General features: G+C 40.9%; 1 protein-coding gene across 1 annotated transcript in view; it reads left to right on the top strand.

The window, feature by feature from the left end:
- Positions 1-10219, top strand: part of pdgfc (platelet derived growth factor c) — an 87362-nt gene extending 77143 nt beyond the window's left edge. Inside the window, exons 4-6 of the mRNA XM_021584116.2 lie at positions 6423-6606; positions 6875-7092; positions 9001-10219. Coding sequence (XP_021439791.2) covers positions 6423-6606; positions 6875-7092; positions 9001-9114 — 516 coding nt within the window. The 3' untranslated portion in view covers positions 9115-10219. The remainder of the gene's footprint in view (positions 1-6422; positions 6607-6874; positions 7093-9000) is intronic.
- The last annotated feature ends 9377 nt before the right edge of the window (positions 10220-19596 follow it).

Here is a 19596-nt window from a genome sequence, read left to right as displayed (position 1 = left end):
CTTTTCGCACCAAAGTTCGTTCATCTCTAGGAGACAGAACGCGTCTCCTTCCCGAGCGGTATGACGGCGGCGTAGTCCCATGGTATTTATCCTTGCGTACTATTGTTTGTACAGATGAACGTGGTGACTTCAGGAATTTGGAAATTGCTCCCAAGGATGAACCAGACTTGTGGAGGTCTACAATTTTTTTATGAGGTCTTGGCTGATTTCTTTTGATTTTCCCATGATGTCAAGCAAAGAGGCACTCAGTTTGAAGGTAGGCCTTGAAATACATCCACAGGTACACCTCCAATTGACTCAATTAGCCTAGCAGAAGCTTCTAAAGCCATGACATAATTTTCTGGAATTTTCCAAGCTGTTTGAAGGCACAGTCAACTTAGTGTATGTAAACTTCTGACCCACTGGAATTGTGATACAGTGAATTATAAGTGAAATAGTCTGTCTGTAAACAATTGTTGGAAAAATTACATGACATGCACAAAGTAGATGTCCTAACCGCCTTGCTAAAGCTATAGTTTGTTAACAAGAACTTTGTGGATTGGTTGAAAAACACGTTTTAATGACTCCAACCTAAGTGTATGTAAACTTCTGACTTCAACTGGTGTCACTTAGAAATGTCCTTGTTTTTGAAAGAAAAGCAGATTTTGATCAGAAATGCAGTGTGGACATTGTTAAGGTTGTAAATGACCATTGTAGCTGGAAATGGCAGATTTAAAAAAATATATTATCTACATAGGCGTACAGAGGCCCATTATCAGCAATCATCACTCCTGTGTTCCAATGGCACGTTGTGAGCTCTTCCAAGTTTATAATTTTAAAAGGCTAATTTATCATTAGAAAACCCTTTTGCAATTATGTTAGCACAGCATACAACTATCCTTCTTTAGACTAGTTGAGTATCTGGAGCATCAACATTTGTGGTTTCGAATACAGGCTCAGAAACAAATAACTTTCTTCTGAAACTCATCCATCTGTTCTTGTTCTGAGAAATGAAGGCTATTCCATGCCAGAAATCTCGTACAACGCTGTGTACTACTTCCTTCACAGAACAGCGCATACTGGCTCTAAGCGTCAACAGTGAGGAGGCTGGCCTTCTAGGCAGAGCTCCTCTGTTCAGTGTCTGTGTTCTTTTGCCCATCTTAATCTTTTATTTTTATTGGCTTTTTATGAGATATGGCTTTTTCTTTGCAACTCTGCCAAGAAGGCCAGCATCCCGAAGTCACCTCTTCTAACTTTTGAATGTATGTGTGTGTGTGTACATAACATTAAGAACACCATTCCATGACATAGACTGACCAGGTGACTCCAGGTGAAAGCTGTGATCCCTTATTGATGTCACTTGTTTAATCCACTTCAATCAGTGTAGATGACAGTGAGGAGACATGCTCAACAGTTGCATTTGCTTGTTTTGGTTGTTTCAGATTAGTTTGTCATTTACAGTCACCCTTATTCTAAATGTAGTAAGAATAGGATGTTTCTAAAGACTTCTACATTTATGTGGGTGGTACCATGATTACGGATAGTCCTGAATGATTCGTGAATAATAAGGAGTGAGAAAGTTAGACACCCAAATATCATACCCCCAAGACATGCCAACCTCTCATAATTACAATAACAGGGGAGGCTAGCTTTTTTAGATGGTGGTATGATATTTGTTTGTCAGTAACTTTCTCACTCATCATTATTCACGATTCATTCAGGACTATCAGTAATCAAGTAGAAGTGTTAAGAAACATATTCAATTCTTGTTTGCATTAAAAGTGACTCCAAAATTAAGCAATACATGATTTCAATTGGGCACAAAATAATCTGAAATGCAACCAAAACAAACTACAAACCTGTTAGAAGCGTTTGAGTCACAAGCTTGACGTAATCATTTTGTGCTTGGAATATGGAACATAATACTAAACTTTTGACTACTTTACTTGATAATGACAAAGCAAATACATGTTTTTGGACATTTTTGCAAATGTATTAAAAATAAATAAGTATTCAGACCCTTTACTCCGTACTTTGTTGAAGCACAGCCTCAAGTCTTCTTGGATATGACGCTACAAGCTTGGCACACCTGTATTTGGGGAGTTTCTCCCATTCTTCTCTTCAGATCCACCCAAGCTCTGTCAGCTTGGATGGGGAGTGTCACTGCATAGCTATTTTTCAGGTCTCTCCAGAGATGTTCAAGTCCAGGCTCTGGCTGGGCCATTCCTGCATTGTCTTGGCTGTGTGCTTAGGGTTCTTGTCCTGTTGGAAGGTGAACCTGAGCACTCTGGAACAGGTTTTCATCAAGGATCTCTCTGTACTTTGCTCTGTTCATCTTTCCCTCGATCCTGACTAGTCTACCAGTCCCTGATACTGAAAAACATCCCCACAGCATGATGCTGCCACCCATGCGTCACCGTAGGGAAGGTGCCAGGTTTCCTCCAGATGTGATTCTTAGCATTCTGGCGAAAGATTTCAATCTTGGTTTCATCAGACCAGAGAATCTTGTTTCTCATGGTCTGAGAGTTTCTTAAGTGCCTTTAGGCATACTCCAAGCGGGCTGTCGTGCCTTTTCCTGATGTGTGGCTTCCGTCTGGCCACTCTAACATAAACACCTGATTGGGGGAGTGCTGTAGAGATGATTGTCCTTCTGGAAGATTCTCCCATCTCCACAGAGGAACTCTGGAGCTCTATCAGAATGACCATCGGGTTCTTGGTCACCTCACTGACCAAAACCCTTCTCACCCATTTGCTCAGTTTGGCTGAGCAGCCATCTCTAGGAAGAGTCTTGGTGGTTCCAAACTTCTTCCATTTAAGAATGATGGAGACCACTCTGTTCTTGGGGACCTTCAATGCGTTTTTTTGGTACCCTTACCCATATCTGTGCCTCAACACAATCCTGTCTCAGAGCTCTATGGACAATTCCTTCGACCTCTTGGCTTGGTTTTTGCTCTGACATGCACTGTCAACTGTGGGACCTTACATTGACAGGTGTGTGCCTTTCCAAATAATTTCAAATCAATTGAATTTACCACAAGTGGACTCCAATCAAGTTGTAGAAAATGTTTACCTCATAGTCATTGTATCAGTTTAAATTCAAATCGCTTGACTACTGAGCCAAAACAACAAAAAATGCGTCACTGTCCCAATACTTTTGGAACTCACTGTTTGTGTAGTATTCTGTAACAATGTATATCTACTTATTTATGCAATATTTGTGTCATATTTCCCAGCAGTGGAGCTGATCACATTCCTCCACAATATGCAACCCTGCAAGAAAGTGACAATGGCTTACACAATGGGATTGTGGTTCAACACTTTTTATATGTTTTCCTGGATTTAGATGTTCCTGTCAGACATTATTCATTGCCTCCTGGCATAGTTCATCTGTATATACATACACTGAGTGTACAAAACATTAAGAACACCTGCTATTTCCATGACAGACTGACCAGGTGAAAGATATGATCCCTTATTGATGTCACCTGTTAAATCAGGGTCGATCAAGGGGAGGAGACAGGTTAACAAAGGATTTTTAAGCCTTGCAACAATTGAGGCATGGATTGTGAATGGGCAAGACAAAAGATTTAAGTGCCTTTGAACATGGGATGTTAGTAGGTGCCAGGCGCACCGGTTTGTGTCAAGAACTACAATGCTGATGGGTTTTTCATGGTTAACAGTGTCCCGTGTGTATCAAGAATGGTCCACCACCCAAAGGACATCCAGCCAACTTGACAAGACTGTGGGAAGCATTGGAGCCAACATGGGCCAGCATCCCTTTGGAATGCTTTTTGACACCTTGTGAAGTCCATGCCCCAATGAATTGAGGCAGTTCTAGGCGTGCCAGTCAATATTAGGAAGGAGTTCTTAATGTTTTGTACACTGTGTCCATTCACCTCTGCACATGCCTCAGATGTCTAGTTCTGCTCTACCACTCCTCACTCTACACACACACACACACACACGGTCCACTCTGTCATTTCTGGCAGGAGTTGCGGTCTAAGCCCCTTGTCTGCCTGCTAAGCTATTTTCCTTATAAAAGATTGACACAGCTTGCAACCAATTTGAAACACCTTTTAGCTATGGCTGCAGAATACAATAGACACTATTCTGTGCTGGGCTAATTCTTAGCCGATGGAGTTGTGGCTAAGATGAAATACTTAGTATCAGGCACCACAATAAAAAATAAAAAAAGTTAGAATGTGAACGTGTTAACTGCAGTTATAAGGCAAAAATATTTGCAGGGTTGCTATGCAAGGAGATGTCATAGCTTCGTTATGTCAAAGTGAGCCGAGTTGATGACTTGCACATTTTGATAGCCGTGCAAATAATTGGTTAAATACAGGTAGTCTGACTCAGTTCAGTCGCATTTTATATTGGTGGTTTTGTCTGTCTTTCCTTTTTATTACAAATACAATTGTGTTGTGTGGTGGTGCTGTTAGTTACAATTATAAGGAAACATTCAATTACAAACACGATCACTCAAAGGTCTTCAGGCTTTCACATTTGAGTCGACGTGGGCATTGTTCCACCAATGACAATTTTCACCACATTGGTATTTGGGAAATAACCCTCTGCGCTTCCATATCTACCATCCCATAATGGATGATTGCTTCTGCTACAACTGAACACTTTGGAGGAAAAACTAAGACTACCGAACGACCGTACTCTTGATACCACAGTTGAACAATTTCAGAGAATTCATGCTAGTCCAAAGTTATGCCTTTTAGTCAGGGCTCTCATCATCTTCACAAAGCTTCACATTTCATCTGTCTCTTTAAGGAGAGCTTGGCTGCCGCTTCAGAGGCCGTGCCTACAGAGTGCCGTTAATTGGAGGAGTGTAGCACCGTCTGCATTCACAAGCTGTTAATGGTTCCCATTCTACACTGGTATCCACTGCCAAGACCAGGCAACAGTAACAGGATTCACATTGCGTGCTTCTGCTATGAAGCAAAAATCTCTACTTTTCTCATAGAAAAGCAATGGAAAGATGTTTTGCCTTTCGTTGATCTCCAGAGACAATTCTTTCATGCTCTTAATGTTCTTTTTTGGTATTTATGATAAATATTGTCTTTTTAATCAAACCGCATGACCAGTGCATTTGGATGAAAATTCCTGTCACATTTGACTTTGCCCACTTTTCTAAGAACTGCCATTCACAGTAAATCTCCATATTTTTTTTATTCAATGTGAAGTTGTTCATACAAGGCACCACAGACATCAACAGATCACTAAACCACTTGGCATAAATACATTTGCATAAACTACATTTTCCGTCCTCTGCCTCGGCCATGTTGCTAAACTTTAGCCTTCCTCTCTAATCTTATCATGCAGTGGCAGCACCAAAGGGAGCCAAATGTTGAAGGAGTGCTGACGGTAATTTCAGAGTGTATTACATGGTTTTACGTTGTCAGTGAATCAGAACAGACGTTCCCGTATCGCTTCCATTATTCAATGTGACATTGCCAATCCTGTGGCGACTCCTTTTCTCTGATTCGTTCTGTATCTCTTTAGTCTGTCTGAGATGAAAAATAACCCCCCCCCATCAAATCAAATCCCTCTTTTTCCTCTATTATGACTCCCGTCAAGATTTTTTGATTGTTTGTCATCTAGGCATTAGACATTTCACATAGGATTTTTGTCAAAGCTTTTGATAGGCCTACACTGTGATAATATAGGGAGTTGGATTCCACTAGTAATCAATGTACAAAATAAAGTAAACGTTTTAGTGCTGCTTTTTAGTGTCCATATTAGCAGTGCTTGCTTGCTGGTGTCACAGTGATGCATTCAACTTGTCAGTCACACAGGATTGGGTCTGTATTGCCACGTCAGCTTGCGTGTAGTTTTACATGTCAGACAGAATGAGCAGAGATGGTGCACTACTTTTCAACACAGGCAATGGACCTTAGTCAAAAGTAGTGCACTATATAGAGAATTGGGTGTAATTTGGGACTCAGCCAGAGTATCACAGACCAGAAAGGTATCTGGTGGATTAGTCTCATGTGTGGAAACCAATACCCCAGGCATCAATCTACTGCACCGCTCTGTGTCTTAGGTGGAGATATCAGTCAGGGAAAACAAATGGAACTGATGAGTCTTAACTTGAGCCTTGTTGCTGCTGTAGTTATCTCGGGATGAAAATGTAGCTGAGAGAAGTGGAATCTACAGTGATGCCAAAACAAATGGAGCTTTGATGTTCGGTTTTGTAATGCACTGTAGCACAATCACTCATTATGTAGAGCTTAAGTTACTTTGTATGGGGGTTTTGCTGGTAATAACTGTAACTCAGTTTAAACCTCTTATTCAATGCAGCTATCTTTGTATGGGGCTCTCTAAAAGTGGCCATTAAATTATGCTTAATTCAGTTTAGACCATGAGCCTGAAGTCTATGAAACCTTTTCCCCATCTTCCTTTGTGTCGGTTTTCTTATGTGTGTGTCGTAGCCCGAGGAAATTCCATCTCTGCAGAGCGCAGATGCGTTGTCTGAGGCCGTGGCTGGCCTCGGTACCGTGGAGGAGGTCATGAAGTACCTGGAGCCTGAGAGATGGCAGCTTGACATGGAAGACCTATACAAGCCCACGTGGCACATCCTGGGGAAGTCATTCCTCCACAACAAGAAATCCAGAGGTACAGCGACTGCCGCTTCTCAAACGGCTAACAACAGGGGTTCTAGTGATAGGAATTGCAGTGGAAGAAAGGTCTGTCATGTTGAGATGGAGGGAAAAACAGATAAACAGCTGCAGTTGAGCATAACCTTTCACAGACAGTTTTATCTTGAAATTATATCTTGGCAATTGAACCTGTTTTAGAAATTGATGTCCCTTTTTGTAATATAGTAAAAGGTATCTAATCCGTTTAGGTTGACGTGGTGAGGTTTAATCTATTTCTTGAACAGGAGTGGATCTCAACCTGTTGAGAGAAGAGGTGAGACTGTACAGCTGCACGCCGCGCAACTTCTCTATCTCCCTGCGCGAGGAGCTCAAGAGGACGGATGCCATCTTCTGGCCCAGCTGCCTCCTGGTGAAGCGCTGCGGGGGCAACTGTGCCTGCTGCTCGCATCGCTGCTCCGACTGCCAGTGTGTGCCTACCCGGGTCGTCAAGAAGTACCACGAGGTAAAAGTGTGGCAACTTTCCCAATTCTCTGAGATTTTAATATCCCTGGAATCAGAAGGGAATGAACTGGAAATCCAGGATTTCTGGGAAACCTGGGAATTTTGGGAAAGTTATTAGAAGTTAACTTTGCAGCTCTAGACAAGGGTCATAATGTGCTACTTAAACTTGAAGTTAATTATTTTTCAGAAAGATCAGCATAATAAATGCAAGCTAATGTATCATAACAAAATTACATCTGGTTATTTATGTGTATATTCAAAAATCCACAAAGAAAATATTGTTGTGATTCCACCAAACAGACTTGTTGCGGATAAAAATCAGTGGGTGATGACGTAGTGCACACAATGTACTTTTTCACTTAAGCTTTCATGTACCGAATACAAATATAAAGTTCAATGTGTTTCCATCGCGTTTTCAACTCTACAGATTAAATTGCATTACTAGCCAACAGCTTGAAAGATACTATGCGGGCAGGCTCATCTACATTGAGATTATTATGGTTAACAGAGAGCGATTTTTATTTTATTAGTCAGATTGCCGTCAAACGTCAATCATATCATGTCACCAGAATAATACTTGCGATATTGATTGGAAAGGAGCATCAAGATCACGTGCACTTTCACCACCCTGTAAAGTTCATCATAACGTATTGAATCTGTAGCCTAATAAGCTGCATGGTTTCCTGAGTCGTATTGGGAGGACCACACACCATATCATCGCGTGACTCCAAGTTTACGTTGATATGATGGTCTTTATATGGCTTTTTGGCTCATAAAGGTGTTTCCACCACCATTTCCCGCATAAAACATTTTACGGACACAAAAAGATTCCACCATGTCAAAAGAACAAATGATCTGTCGGCATTTATAAAAATTATACAGAGACTACCTGTTTCCATCACAGCTGTGAATATATTTTATATATATATATATATATATATATATATATATATATATATATATATATATATATATATATATATATATATATATATATATATATATATATATATATATACAGTGCCTTGTGAAAGTATTCGGCCCCCTTGAACTTTGCGACCTTTTGCCACATTTCAGGCTTCAAACATAAAGATATAAAACTGTATTTTTTGTGAAGAATCAACAACAAGTGGGACACAATCATGAAGTGGAACGACATTTATTGGATATTTCAAACTTTTTTAACAAATCAAAAACTGAAAAATTGGGCGTGCAAAATTATTCAGCCCCCTTAAGTTAATACTTTGTAGCGCCACCTTTTGCTGCGATTACAGCTGTAAGTCGCTTGGGGTATGTCTCTATCAGTATTGCACATCGAGAGACTGACATTTTTTCCCATTCCTCCTTGCAAAACAGCTCGAGCTCAGTGAGGTTGGATGGAGAGCATTTGTGAACAGCAGTTTTCAGTTCTTTCCACAGATTCTCGATTGGATTCAGGTCTGGACTTTGACTTGGCCATTCTAACACCTGGATATGTTTATTTTTGAACCATTCCATTGTAGATGTTGCTTTATGTTTTGGATCATTGTCTTGTTGGAAGACAATTCTTCGCCCAATTTTTCAGTTTTTGATTTGTTAAAAAAGTTTGAAATATCCAATAAATGTCGTTCCACTTCATGATTGTGTCCCACTTGTTGTTGATTCTTCACAAAAAAATACAGTTTTATATCTTTGTTTGAAGCCTGAAATGTGGCAAAAGGTCGCAAAGTTCAAGGGGGCCGAATACTTTCGCAAGGCACTGTATATATATATATATATATATATATATATATATATATATATATATATATATATATATATATATATATATATATATATATATATATACGTGTCAATGTGTTTGAAGTTGTTTTGGTGCAGTGCCTGTTCCAAACTCTCAATCTGAGCTCTGGCTTGCCGCTCTCTGTAGGTTCTCCTGCTGAAGCACCGAAGCGGGGGCCGAGGCCTGCAGAAGTCCATGACCGATGTGCCCTTGGAACACCACGAGGAGTGCGACTGTGTTTGCAAAGACGACTGGGACTGATCTCAAACCTGTGTACCGGTGCCACCGACATCCCAGGAGACACTCGAAACTGCATGCGTCTTCCAGCATCTCCCAGGCAAACCCTAACCATCTCCATTGAGAGTGAGGAGAAAATGGGATTGCTTTGCTTGTCCTTTCTCATCTTGCTAATTGGATGAGAATACAAACTGACTGGAACTACGGATCTTGCCGCTGTGGAGGACCTGTAGCTGACTGAGTGCATTGGAGAGACAGGAATGATGGACCTATCTTATTCATTCTTCACTCTCTGAAGGCTCTCTCTCCCTTTGCTTCTCAGAGATCGGAACTGGTGCTAAGGGACATCTTTGGCAGCGTTTAGCGTCATTTTTTGTGTGCCTTTTTTTGTGCCAAATCCTTTAAGGGGTCTTGTTGAAATTCAACACACGTGGCCAGAGAGTATCTCGGAAAATGGGCTCCTTCTTCTTCAAGTACTTTTCTGTACAGAAATGAGCTTCCTTCAGGCCAATCCCTCTGGTACTTTATTATTCCTATAAAACGGGAAAATAATGGTCCTTTTTATCAGCGATTCCCCACTCCCCTCTGTTTTCCCATCTATTAGATCTTTGGAGTTACATCATGGTAATGTTGACTGTCTTACTGATACAAACTATATTATGTGTAAGTATTTCATTTTCATGGTTTTTCCTGTACTGTTGTATTTTTCTACCAAAGATACTTGTATTCATTGAGGAGATAAAGTTGCACACTTAAACCAAGTGGGTACAGTTTTGTTGCATTTCAACGTACATACCGTCGTAGCAAAGGTGTAAAAATTTGCTTGCTTTAGAACTTCATATAACCCCAACTAGTGCGTGGAACAGAATGGATACTCAATATTTATTTGTTCAATGAAAGGGAAGTTATTGTCCAGAATGCTTTTTTGTATGCTGAAATGGTCGTTTCTCTGTCATTTGCACAGTTGTTGAGTGTCCATCTTCAAATATTTTCATTTCTATGTCCACGCCATGTCAAATATGGGTGTGTTCTCTTCTCTGCGTACCAAAGTTATTTAACACAACCTTTTATGATCTATTTTGTTGTATGTATCGGTCAGTAGAAATAAATCAGTCAATGTGTTACTGGAGATGGGTACTTGTATTTTGACATAGTCCTCTGCAATATAAGGACTTTCAGTTGGTGTCAAGATAAAGCATTGTGTCTGTTTCTCATTGTTATTGTAATGGTATAAATTAGTATTATCAGGCAATATTGACTGAGGAGTTACATTTGGTGGCATGTCAGTCATCTAACAGAATAGGATCATGGTCATAGATCCTTCTACATACATGCCTACGCTCTTAGAAAAAAAGGATTCTTCAGCTGTCCCCAAAGGAGAACCCTTTTTGGTTTCAAGTAAAAACCCTTTTGAGTTCCATGTAGAACCCTAAGTGGAAATGGTTCTACATGGAACACAAAACGGTTCTACTTGGAACCAAAAGTGTTTTTTTTTTCCCCACAAAGTGTCTCCTATTAGGACAGCCAAAGAACCCATTTAGGTTCTAGATAGCACCTTTTTAAGTATGCCTGTTGTGACACCTTATACACTTCATGGACAAAGTATAATAGGATGTAAAACAGTGAAATTACTTTTCTGACTGTGCATTTCATCAACAGTGGGTACTGTCAATGTGAAAAACACACCACTGTCAGATATCAGTGTAAATAGCTGTTCTATGCACCAGTAATCTAGGAACTCTACTCATGTCTCTCAATTAATGAGGTCAGAAAATAATCAAACAATTACATTCACAGTTGTTGTTTAATCAAGGAATGGCTAAGGTAATGGCTGATTGGATTTCCAATGTGCATATTTTATTGCCACTCTATAACAAAACAATTAGATATAACTTCTCCCTGCATTCATTAAATAAATAGAAAAGGCAAGACCGTAAAAAAATAATTGCTGTGTAAAGGAGGGGAATGAGAAACGATAAGAACAGTAACCAACTGATTGATGACACAGACACATTTAGCTGAGCAGCCCTCAACCAAATCAGAACATCACAGGCAGGAGGGATTATTTTCTAATAAAGAATTGACTACTTTGTCAACATTTCTGACATGGATAGAGCCTACGCTTTCTAGCACCGTTTTGAATTTCTACCGCAGTAGGAATAATGAGGGGAGTGGTTTGTGACACGAGTAGCCGCTCACCGATTCTGTCAGCTCATACCTCCAACACTGCCAAAACATCTGCTATGCGGATGTCAGCCAATGCTGGTTAACACTCGATCTGATTAAATCCAGGCCTTACTGTTGAAATATAACTAGTAGTACAGTTCTTCACTGGCGTAGCACACACCCCCACAGCCCCACAAGCTTTTTCTCTCAGCCTCATGGCAAAATGTGTGGAATAGCATTAGATTAGCTATACAACTGCACATGCTTCTCTGCCTCATGGCAACAAAATGTAATTAAAATGTAATTATATATATTTTTTAATTTAGGCGCTGGGGTTGCCCCGCAGGTCAGGCCCACCGATAGCATATGAAAATCAGAAGCCACGATTAATAATATTTTTTATTACAGGAAATTAGCTTCAAACTGCAAAATGTTCTCTCAGGCTCATGACAACATTTTTAGAATTACAGGAAAATTGGCTCTAAACAGCCACATTTTCTGATGGCAAAATGTATAAAATAGCATGAGATCAGCTATAAAATGGCAATTTTTTTGCTCTGCCCCATGGCAATAAAAAAAAAAATCTATAAAAATCAATATAGTTTAAACTGAGATACACCACTGCAGCTAATTTAACCTATTTGATAGACATCAGGTTCACTGAAAAATTATGTTTAGAATTATTCACCAATTATCTGCGCAGAGAGGACAATCTGGAATGGGTTGTGCTTACAGGCAGAGTGAGAGGATCTCCCTGATGTTAGGACATGCTGAAGATAATTGTTTGTGTGTGTGCGTGTGTGCATGCATGCTGTAGAGTTATGTAATTCTATTTAGTGTGTAAATGCACGCTGTCCCTCATGCGCGATGAATAAATCCATGACTCCTCTGTCAAGATTGGAGAATGTAACATAGTCTGGGATAGGCCATCTCGGCAACGTCAGTAACCAACCTGCTCTACCCATCGTACATTGCCAAAGGTTTGGAGGCCAGGTTGTCTGCATGGCATATTGCGTTAATGTCTTTCCAAAAACACATAAGGAATGGTTTGATTTTTGTATATTGTGTACTTCAAATCCATCGATGACCGAAACCATTCCAATCATTACACAAACCCTAAATGCCTTTCAACAGTCTCTCTGGTTACTCTAAGTTTCTATGGGTCACCACACCCTGGAGGGCTTGTATCACCACATATCAAAATACTGTGCAGCGTTGTTCCATGCAACCCTTTTGGGCCATGAGGTCAACCAGGGGGAGGTTCTCATTTGTCCGTCTCCGATAGCTGTCCCAGCCAATTATTCTGATCTAATGTATGGCCTGGCAGACGTCCGCTGTGACGCCAGATGCTACTGCATAAACCAGCCGAGTTCCACTGGTTTATAATATTAAACAGACTCCCTCCCTCGGCCCCTGACAGACTTTCTCTTTTTTCTCCCTTTGCTGGCAAAACACACGAAACAGCACGGTCAGTTGTGTGTGGTATTCAAATGCCCCTTTTCTCACAGTCTTCTTTTGTAACAAGACATGTTCCACAACCACTACTTGGCCTCAACTTTTTAGGACAAAATTTACCAATGGAAAAAAAATCAAGTTTAAAGAAATCGTAAACTTGCATGAACCCAAGTGTGCAGACCCCACTCCCTATCCAAGCACATGAAACATCCTCACCCGTGTTCCATGGTACTGCTAGCATTCAGAGTTCTTAGCTCAACAGACCTTGAATACTATACATTGCAGTTTGAAAAGACGCGTACTAAATAAGCCCCATCTGTTGCGAGTTTTTTGTTCCCATGGGCTCCCCAAGACACAGATCCTGGAACAGTTTCAGACTGCACTCACAGCATCACAACCGCTTTCCACCATGGTCCATATTCATAAAGAATGTCAGCGTTGGAGTGCTGATCCCACTGGTCCATATAACCGTATTGATTAAGATATAAAAGGCAAAGCAGATCCTAGATCAGCACTCTTCTGAGCCACTTTAATACAGCCTATATGTACTGTCTAGCAGAAATACTGTTCTGAGTATCCATCTCCAGACTACATGTTCAAAGTCTAATTAGGTCTGTGAATGGATGGAGAAGCCAAATTGGCAATTGATCATTTTAGGCCTGCCTAGAGCTGCGGTGTCTAGCAAGCGGCTGCCGTACTGGGAAATGTAATGTCCCTCTGACATGTCCCTCTGACGTTGATTTTCTCAACTCCTGCTTCCTCTCTCCTCCATCCTTCCTCGTGTCCTTTTGAAAAGGTCAAAGGTAATCGAGAAGAGGCAGCGAGGAGAGTGAACTTGGACGAAAATGTACTTGTATTAAAATAAAAAGCTCCTTCTCCACTCACACGTCATCAGGCATATTACGTTTACAGGAGTGCATCCAAAAAAGTGATTTTAAAAGAATAAGTAGCATATCGTTTAAATACAGTGGGGAGAACAAGTATTTGATACACTGCCAATTTTGCATGTTTTCCTATTTACAAAGCATGTAGAGGTCTGTAATTTTTATCATAGATACACTTCAACTGTGAGAGATGGAATCTAAAAAAAAAATCCAGAAAATTACATTGTATGATTTTTAAGTAATTAATTTGCATTTTATTGCATGACATAAGTATTTGATACATCAGAAAAGCAGAACTTAATATTTGGTACGGAAACCTTTGTTTGCAATTACAGAGGTCATACGTTTCCTGTAGTTCTTGACCAGGTTTGCACACACTGCAGCAGGGATTTTGGCCCACTCCTCCATACAGACCTTCTCCAGATCCTTCAGGTTTCGGGGCTGTCGCTGGGCAATACGGACTTTCAGCTCCCTCCAAAGATTTTCTATTGGGTTCAGGTCTCCCCTCAATACGGTGCAGTCATCCTGTCCCCTTTGCAGAAAAGCATCCCCAAAGAATAATGTTTCCACCTCCATGCTTCACGGTTGGGATGGTGTTCTTGGGGTTGTACTCATCCTTCTTCTTCCTCCAAACACGGTGAGTGGAGTTTAGACCAAAAAGCTATATTTTTGTCTCATCAGACCACATGACCTTCTCCCATTCCTCCTCTGGATCATCCAGATGTTCCTTGGCAAACTTCAGATGGGCCTGGACATGCGCTGGCTTGAGCAGGGGGACCTTGCGTGTGCTGCAGGATTTTAATCTATGACGGCATAGTGTGTTACTAATGGTTTTCTTTGACTGTAGACTGTAGTCCCAGCTCTCTTCAGGTCATTGTCCAGGTCCTGCCGTGTAGTTCTGGGCTGATCCCTCACCTTCCTCATGATCATTGATGCCCCACAAGGTGAGATCTTGCATGGAGCCCCAGACCGAGGGTGATTGACCGTCATCTTGAACTTCTTCCATTTTCTAATAATTGAACCAAAGTTGTTGCCTTCTCACCCAGCCTTGTGCAGGTCTACAATTCTATCCCTGATGTCCTTACACAGCTCTCTGGTTCTGGCCATTGTGGAGAGGTTGGAGTCTGTTTGATTGAATGTTTGGAGAGGTGTCTTTTATACAGGTAACGAGTTCAAACAGGTAATGAGCGGAGAACAGGGGGGCTTCTTAAAGAAAAACGAACACGTCTGTGAGAGCCGGAATTCAAATGGTAGGTGATCAAATACTTATGTCATGCAATGAAATGCTACAATGTGATTTTCTGGATTTTTGTTTTAGATTTCGTTTCTCACAGTTCAAGTGTACCTATGATGAAAATTACAGACCTCTACATCCTTTGTAAGTAGGAAACACTGCCGATTTTGCAGGTTATCAAATTCTTGTTCTCTCCACTATATGTGTGCATGCTTTTCACCTCCAACAATACAACAGCTGATTCAATGGGTGGCAGATATCAGAACTCTTCTGTGGTAGGATACACTTGTGCTTCCTTGCCAAAAGGCGGCTATCGAGAAATTGACACACTCCTCGACCACTTATCGGTTTCTGGGTGGCGGAGGAGAGAGGAAGGAGGACAGTCTTTTGCCCAAATGAGAAAAGGCCATGGACCAGGAAATGTTTTGTCAGCTCAGAGGTAAGTAAGTATAGGTTAAAATGTTTGACAGATCCTTACTACCCCACTCCTCAGATGTTAAACCAACTGGTCTCCCCCTCTACCCTCACAGAAATGACAGGTCTTTGCATTTCCTCCAGAGTTAGCAAGAGCAAGTACAAAATCAAACACACAGAATACCAAAACACAACACTTTGTTGACTCTCTTTTGTTTCGTCATCTCTCTGTTTTATCTCTCTGTCCAGGCTTTATAGATTTTTCCATTTGAATCAAATCAAATCAAAAGTTTATTTGTCACATGCGCCGAATACAGTGACATGCTTACATACAGGCTCTAACCAATAGTGCAAAAAAGGTATTAGGTGAACAATAGGTAAGTAAATAAATAAGAACAAAAGTAAAAAGACAGTGAAAAACTATATACTATATACAGTAGCGAGGCTATAAAAGTAGCGAGGCTACATACAGACACCGGTTAGTCAGGCTGATTGAGGTAGTGTGTAGATATGGTTAAAGTGACTATGCATACTGTATATGATGAACAGAGAGTAGCTGTAGCGTAATTTACCAGCGTCACCTGGTAAATCACCTGTTTGTTAATGCTTTTTAGATCCCGTTGTACTCAAGAAACTAAACAAAAGCCAGATCGCCAACCAAGAACATTGGACAGTCCAAGAACGAAGCTGGACTTGATATAGTGACACAAGCACAATACATTGGTAGTGTATGGCTACCTAACCCCTGACCTAATGCATTGTGACACGGCTCAATCAAATGGCCACGCAGACTATTTATATTGACCCCCCCCAACCCTACAATTTGTTTTTACACTGCTGCTACTCGCTGTTTATTACCTATGCATAGTTACTTTACCCCAACCCAATCTACAAACTACCTCGACTAACTGGCACCAGTACCCCCTGTATATAGCCTCGTTATTGTTATGTTGTTTTGTGTCATTGTTAATTTTTTACTTTAGTTTATTTAGTCAATATTTTCTCAACTCTATTTCTTGAACTGAATTGTTCGTTAAGGGCTTGTAAAGTAAACATCTCACGGCCAGATATTTGGCGCATGTGACAACTCAAATTTGATTTGATATGATCGTAGGTACATTTGTGAGATATATGGAATGGATTGCAATGCTAGCTTTATATAGACATATAGATGCACCATCATAGAGCGGCAGTTTGCGTGTCCTATTGAATATTGGTCACCCCCGCTAGTCCACAACATCACCTAAGGGTATAGTTAGGGTCCAGCAAGAGGCAGTGGCCCTGTCACAAGTCTAACACAACACACTATCATTTTGACTGTAACATGAAAACAAAGGGTTTGTTGCATTGCATTACTATGTGGTATACAAATGGCTAGCGATTCAATTGGCACAATAACACCACCGATAGGTTGGCGCAACCAGAGAACAAAGATTTTTAAGGTAGACTCTGCGAAATGAAGTTGCCACGAGCAGCAGTGCAGATGTTGAGATGAGTGAGATGCAAGACTTCACACTCTCACAGTCAAACACAGTATCTGCGCATGTGCACGGGTTCCCGTCACTCTGTTCACAGCATGGTAGTTAGGGCACCAAAACAGAGGAGAAGTTGAACCTCACGCTTCAACACTCTTAGTTATTGCGGGAAATTGAACCACTGTGCTGTTTATTTTCTGCATATTTGTAATATCACTGAGTCTACCTTTAAAGAAAACAAACATGTGAGCAGTATCATGGATGTTATGACTATGGTCTCCTACTTTTGGATTCAGGGAGCCTGCAGCTCGCTGGTGTAGCACACAAACCCCCGTCCGGGGGTCCCCCAGAGGTTGGGCCCCCCAGATAGCATATGAACACGTCATAAGCCATGAATAAACAATTAAAAACACTACAGGAAATTAGCTTTAAAACAGCTACATTTTCACTCAGCCTCATTGTAATAATTATGATAATTTATTCCACTTCTATAGCACTTTTCATTACAGAAAAAATCTCAAAGCGCTTGAAAAGACAAATTAACAAGGCCCAAATTTAAAAAAATATAGCTACAGTCTAAAGTTTTTACTTTATAACTATGAAAGCATTTCATGGTAAAGTCTACACCTGTTATATTTGGCGCACGTGACAAATAACATTTGATTTGATAACGAAGAGTAGGTCTGGACTATGAGAAATTGTCAGCTAGAAATTTAATATTTTGAGTGTTTCAATCCCCTACAGATCGACAGTCGAGAGGGATCCACGTACCTTAAGCAGAAGGAGGGGTTTGTCAACGGGGAGGAGATGAGCAGGTCCTCCAGTGGCAGGAGGGCAGATTTATGTGCATTTCAGGCAGCACAGTTCACTTTCCATTCAAGGTGTCTCACCGGCGCATCGCCGTCCCCGTTGTCTGACTGCCTTGTACGAGATGAAGTTAGTCGCTCAATAATTAGAGCCCGCACAAAGCTTTGGAGTAGTCCTCTGACTGAGCAATGAATTCCTCACTGCCAACTCACCTTCCATTGCAGTCCTTGTCATAGGTCCGGAGACTGTGGAAACAACCAAATATAGGGTGGTGTATTCAAATCAAAAAACACTAGCGAGCTAGCTATGACTATAGACTTGAAAGCTCTGATTTGCCATCAAATTCACAGGCAGGAATGAATTAGATGTTACCCAGAGCTATTCAAAACCAAAAATAAAATACAAGACCTCACAGCACCATGACAAAACGGAGTAATGTGTAGAATAGCAGGAAATTTGCTCTAAAACAACATTTTCTCTGAGCTTCATGGCAAAATGTGTAAAATAGCATGAGATTAGGTATAAAACTGTGCTACGCCACTGCTTCAGTCAGTTGTTTGCCACACCACTCGTATGAAGTGGTGCATGTCGTCTGCGTGGCGTTGCTCACATGTGACAGATGCCTGCTCCATATGGCCCTGGGCTCTGGAGGTCAGATGGGCCGCGAAGGGCCCCGGGGGCCCGACACCAATCATTCACTGGGATCTCCCTATGGAGGCCAGGGGACACCACTACCAAGAGTCTAAGACCCCCACTGACACTGATAAATGCACACCCAGACTCTCTCTGACACTTGAAGAATTAGCCCAACAGACACTACTGTCTGTGTGTTTTCTCACTCAAAAGGAAGATATATATATATATATATATATATTTATAGACTACTGGCTCTGTTATTTTCAAGGGTATATGGGGAAGAATGTAATGTTTATTTGTTGATTTTGTGATTTATCTCTAGGATGAGGAACGTCTCCCGTTTGTTGCGTAGTTCTATGAGTACAGTGAACACAGGGAAATAATGCTCATGAGATGAGACGTGCTTAGTCATAATGATTTTATTCAACAATCTTAAATCAAATCAGTCTTAAATCAAACAGATTAGGACACAAGGTCAAAGTTAGGGAAGAGGGTGAACCATCTGCGTCACACATCCTGGAAGAGGTAAGTTACTGGTAAACCTTTTTGTACTTGGAGTTTATTGTTTTCTGTTTGTCTTCGTGGGAGTGATAAGGATTTCGTTTCTTAGTGGGTAGTTGAGTAAGTTTCTCTACCTCTTTCTGACAAATTAGCCGTGGTCTGATAACTGTGAAAGTAGGAGTCTAAGTCCATTCACTCCCAAACACGTCATGCTCCGCTGACCACAATAGATTTCTGACACAACATTCAAGAAAGTGTTGACCTACTGTGACCCACTGTACGTAGTTCAATAGATATAGAGAAGCAAGACTTGTCAAACTCTCATTTCACAAGAAAGTTGCATGTTGCTGCCTTGCTAAGAATTCTGTAATGCATTAACCAACCAACGCATCAGTCCCGTACGGTATGAGTAGGCATCTCTTCTATAGATGTCATGCCATACAATACAGTCGTCTTGGCAATGAAAAGCCCAAATAGATTGGACCATCACGCTAGACATAAATGTCGTCTTAAAGAGTCGATTCAAACACACCTGAATGGGGAATCATAGAATGTGTGTCTGCTAACTCTGATGGACAGCGTTTTACAAGATCTCAGTGTAACGTTACTGTACAGTCACATCTGCTGTTCCCAGCTTGGTCTTGACCCTCATGAGTGGGCACATTTCTTCCTGTCGTTTCAAAGCCCTCCAAAAATAGCAAGGATCATTTCCTTATTTTCATCACCCACTCGTGGCATGACTCAGAGGGGGTGTGACCTACCTTCGCTCTATGTTAGCATTGCACCCCAACATTAGCGAAACACTTGGCTTCTCTGTGATTCACCAGACAGAGATTAATGGGACTTAATGCCATTTGTTATTCCTTCCTAAAAGAAACATACTGAACAGTTACTGTTTAAACTCAATCGGATTTTTTCTATACAGCATCATTTA

This window comes from Oncorhynchus mykiss, chromosome 31 (assembly GCF_013265735.2).
Source record: "Oncorhynchus mykiss isolate Arlee chromosome 31, USDA_OmykA_1.1, whole genome shotgun sequence".
NCBI classification, from domain to species: Eukaryota; Metazoa; Chordata; class Actinopteri; order Salmoniformes; family Salmonidae; genus Oncorhynchus; species Oncorhynchus mykiss.
Note: the sequence above shows the minus strand (reverse complement) of the source record. Positions and strands in the feature narration are given on the sequence as shown.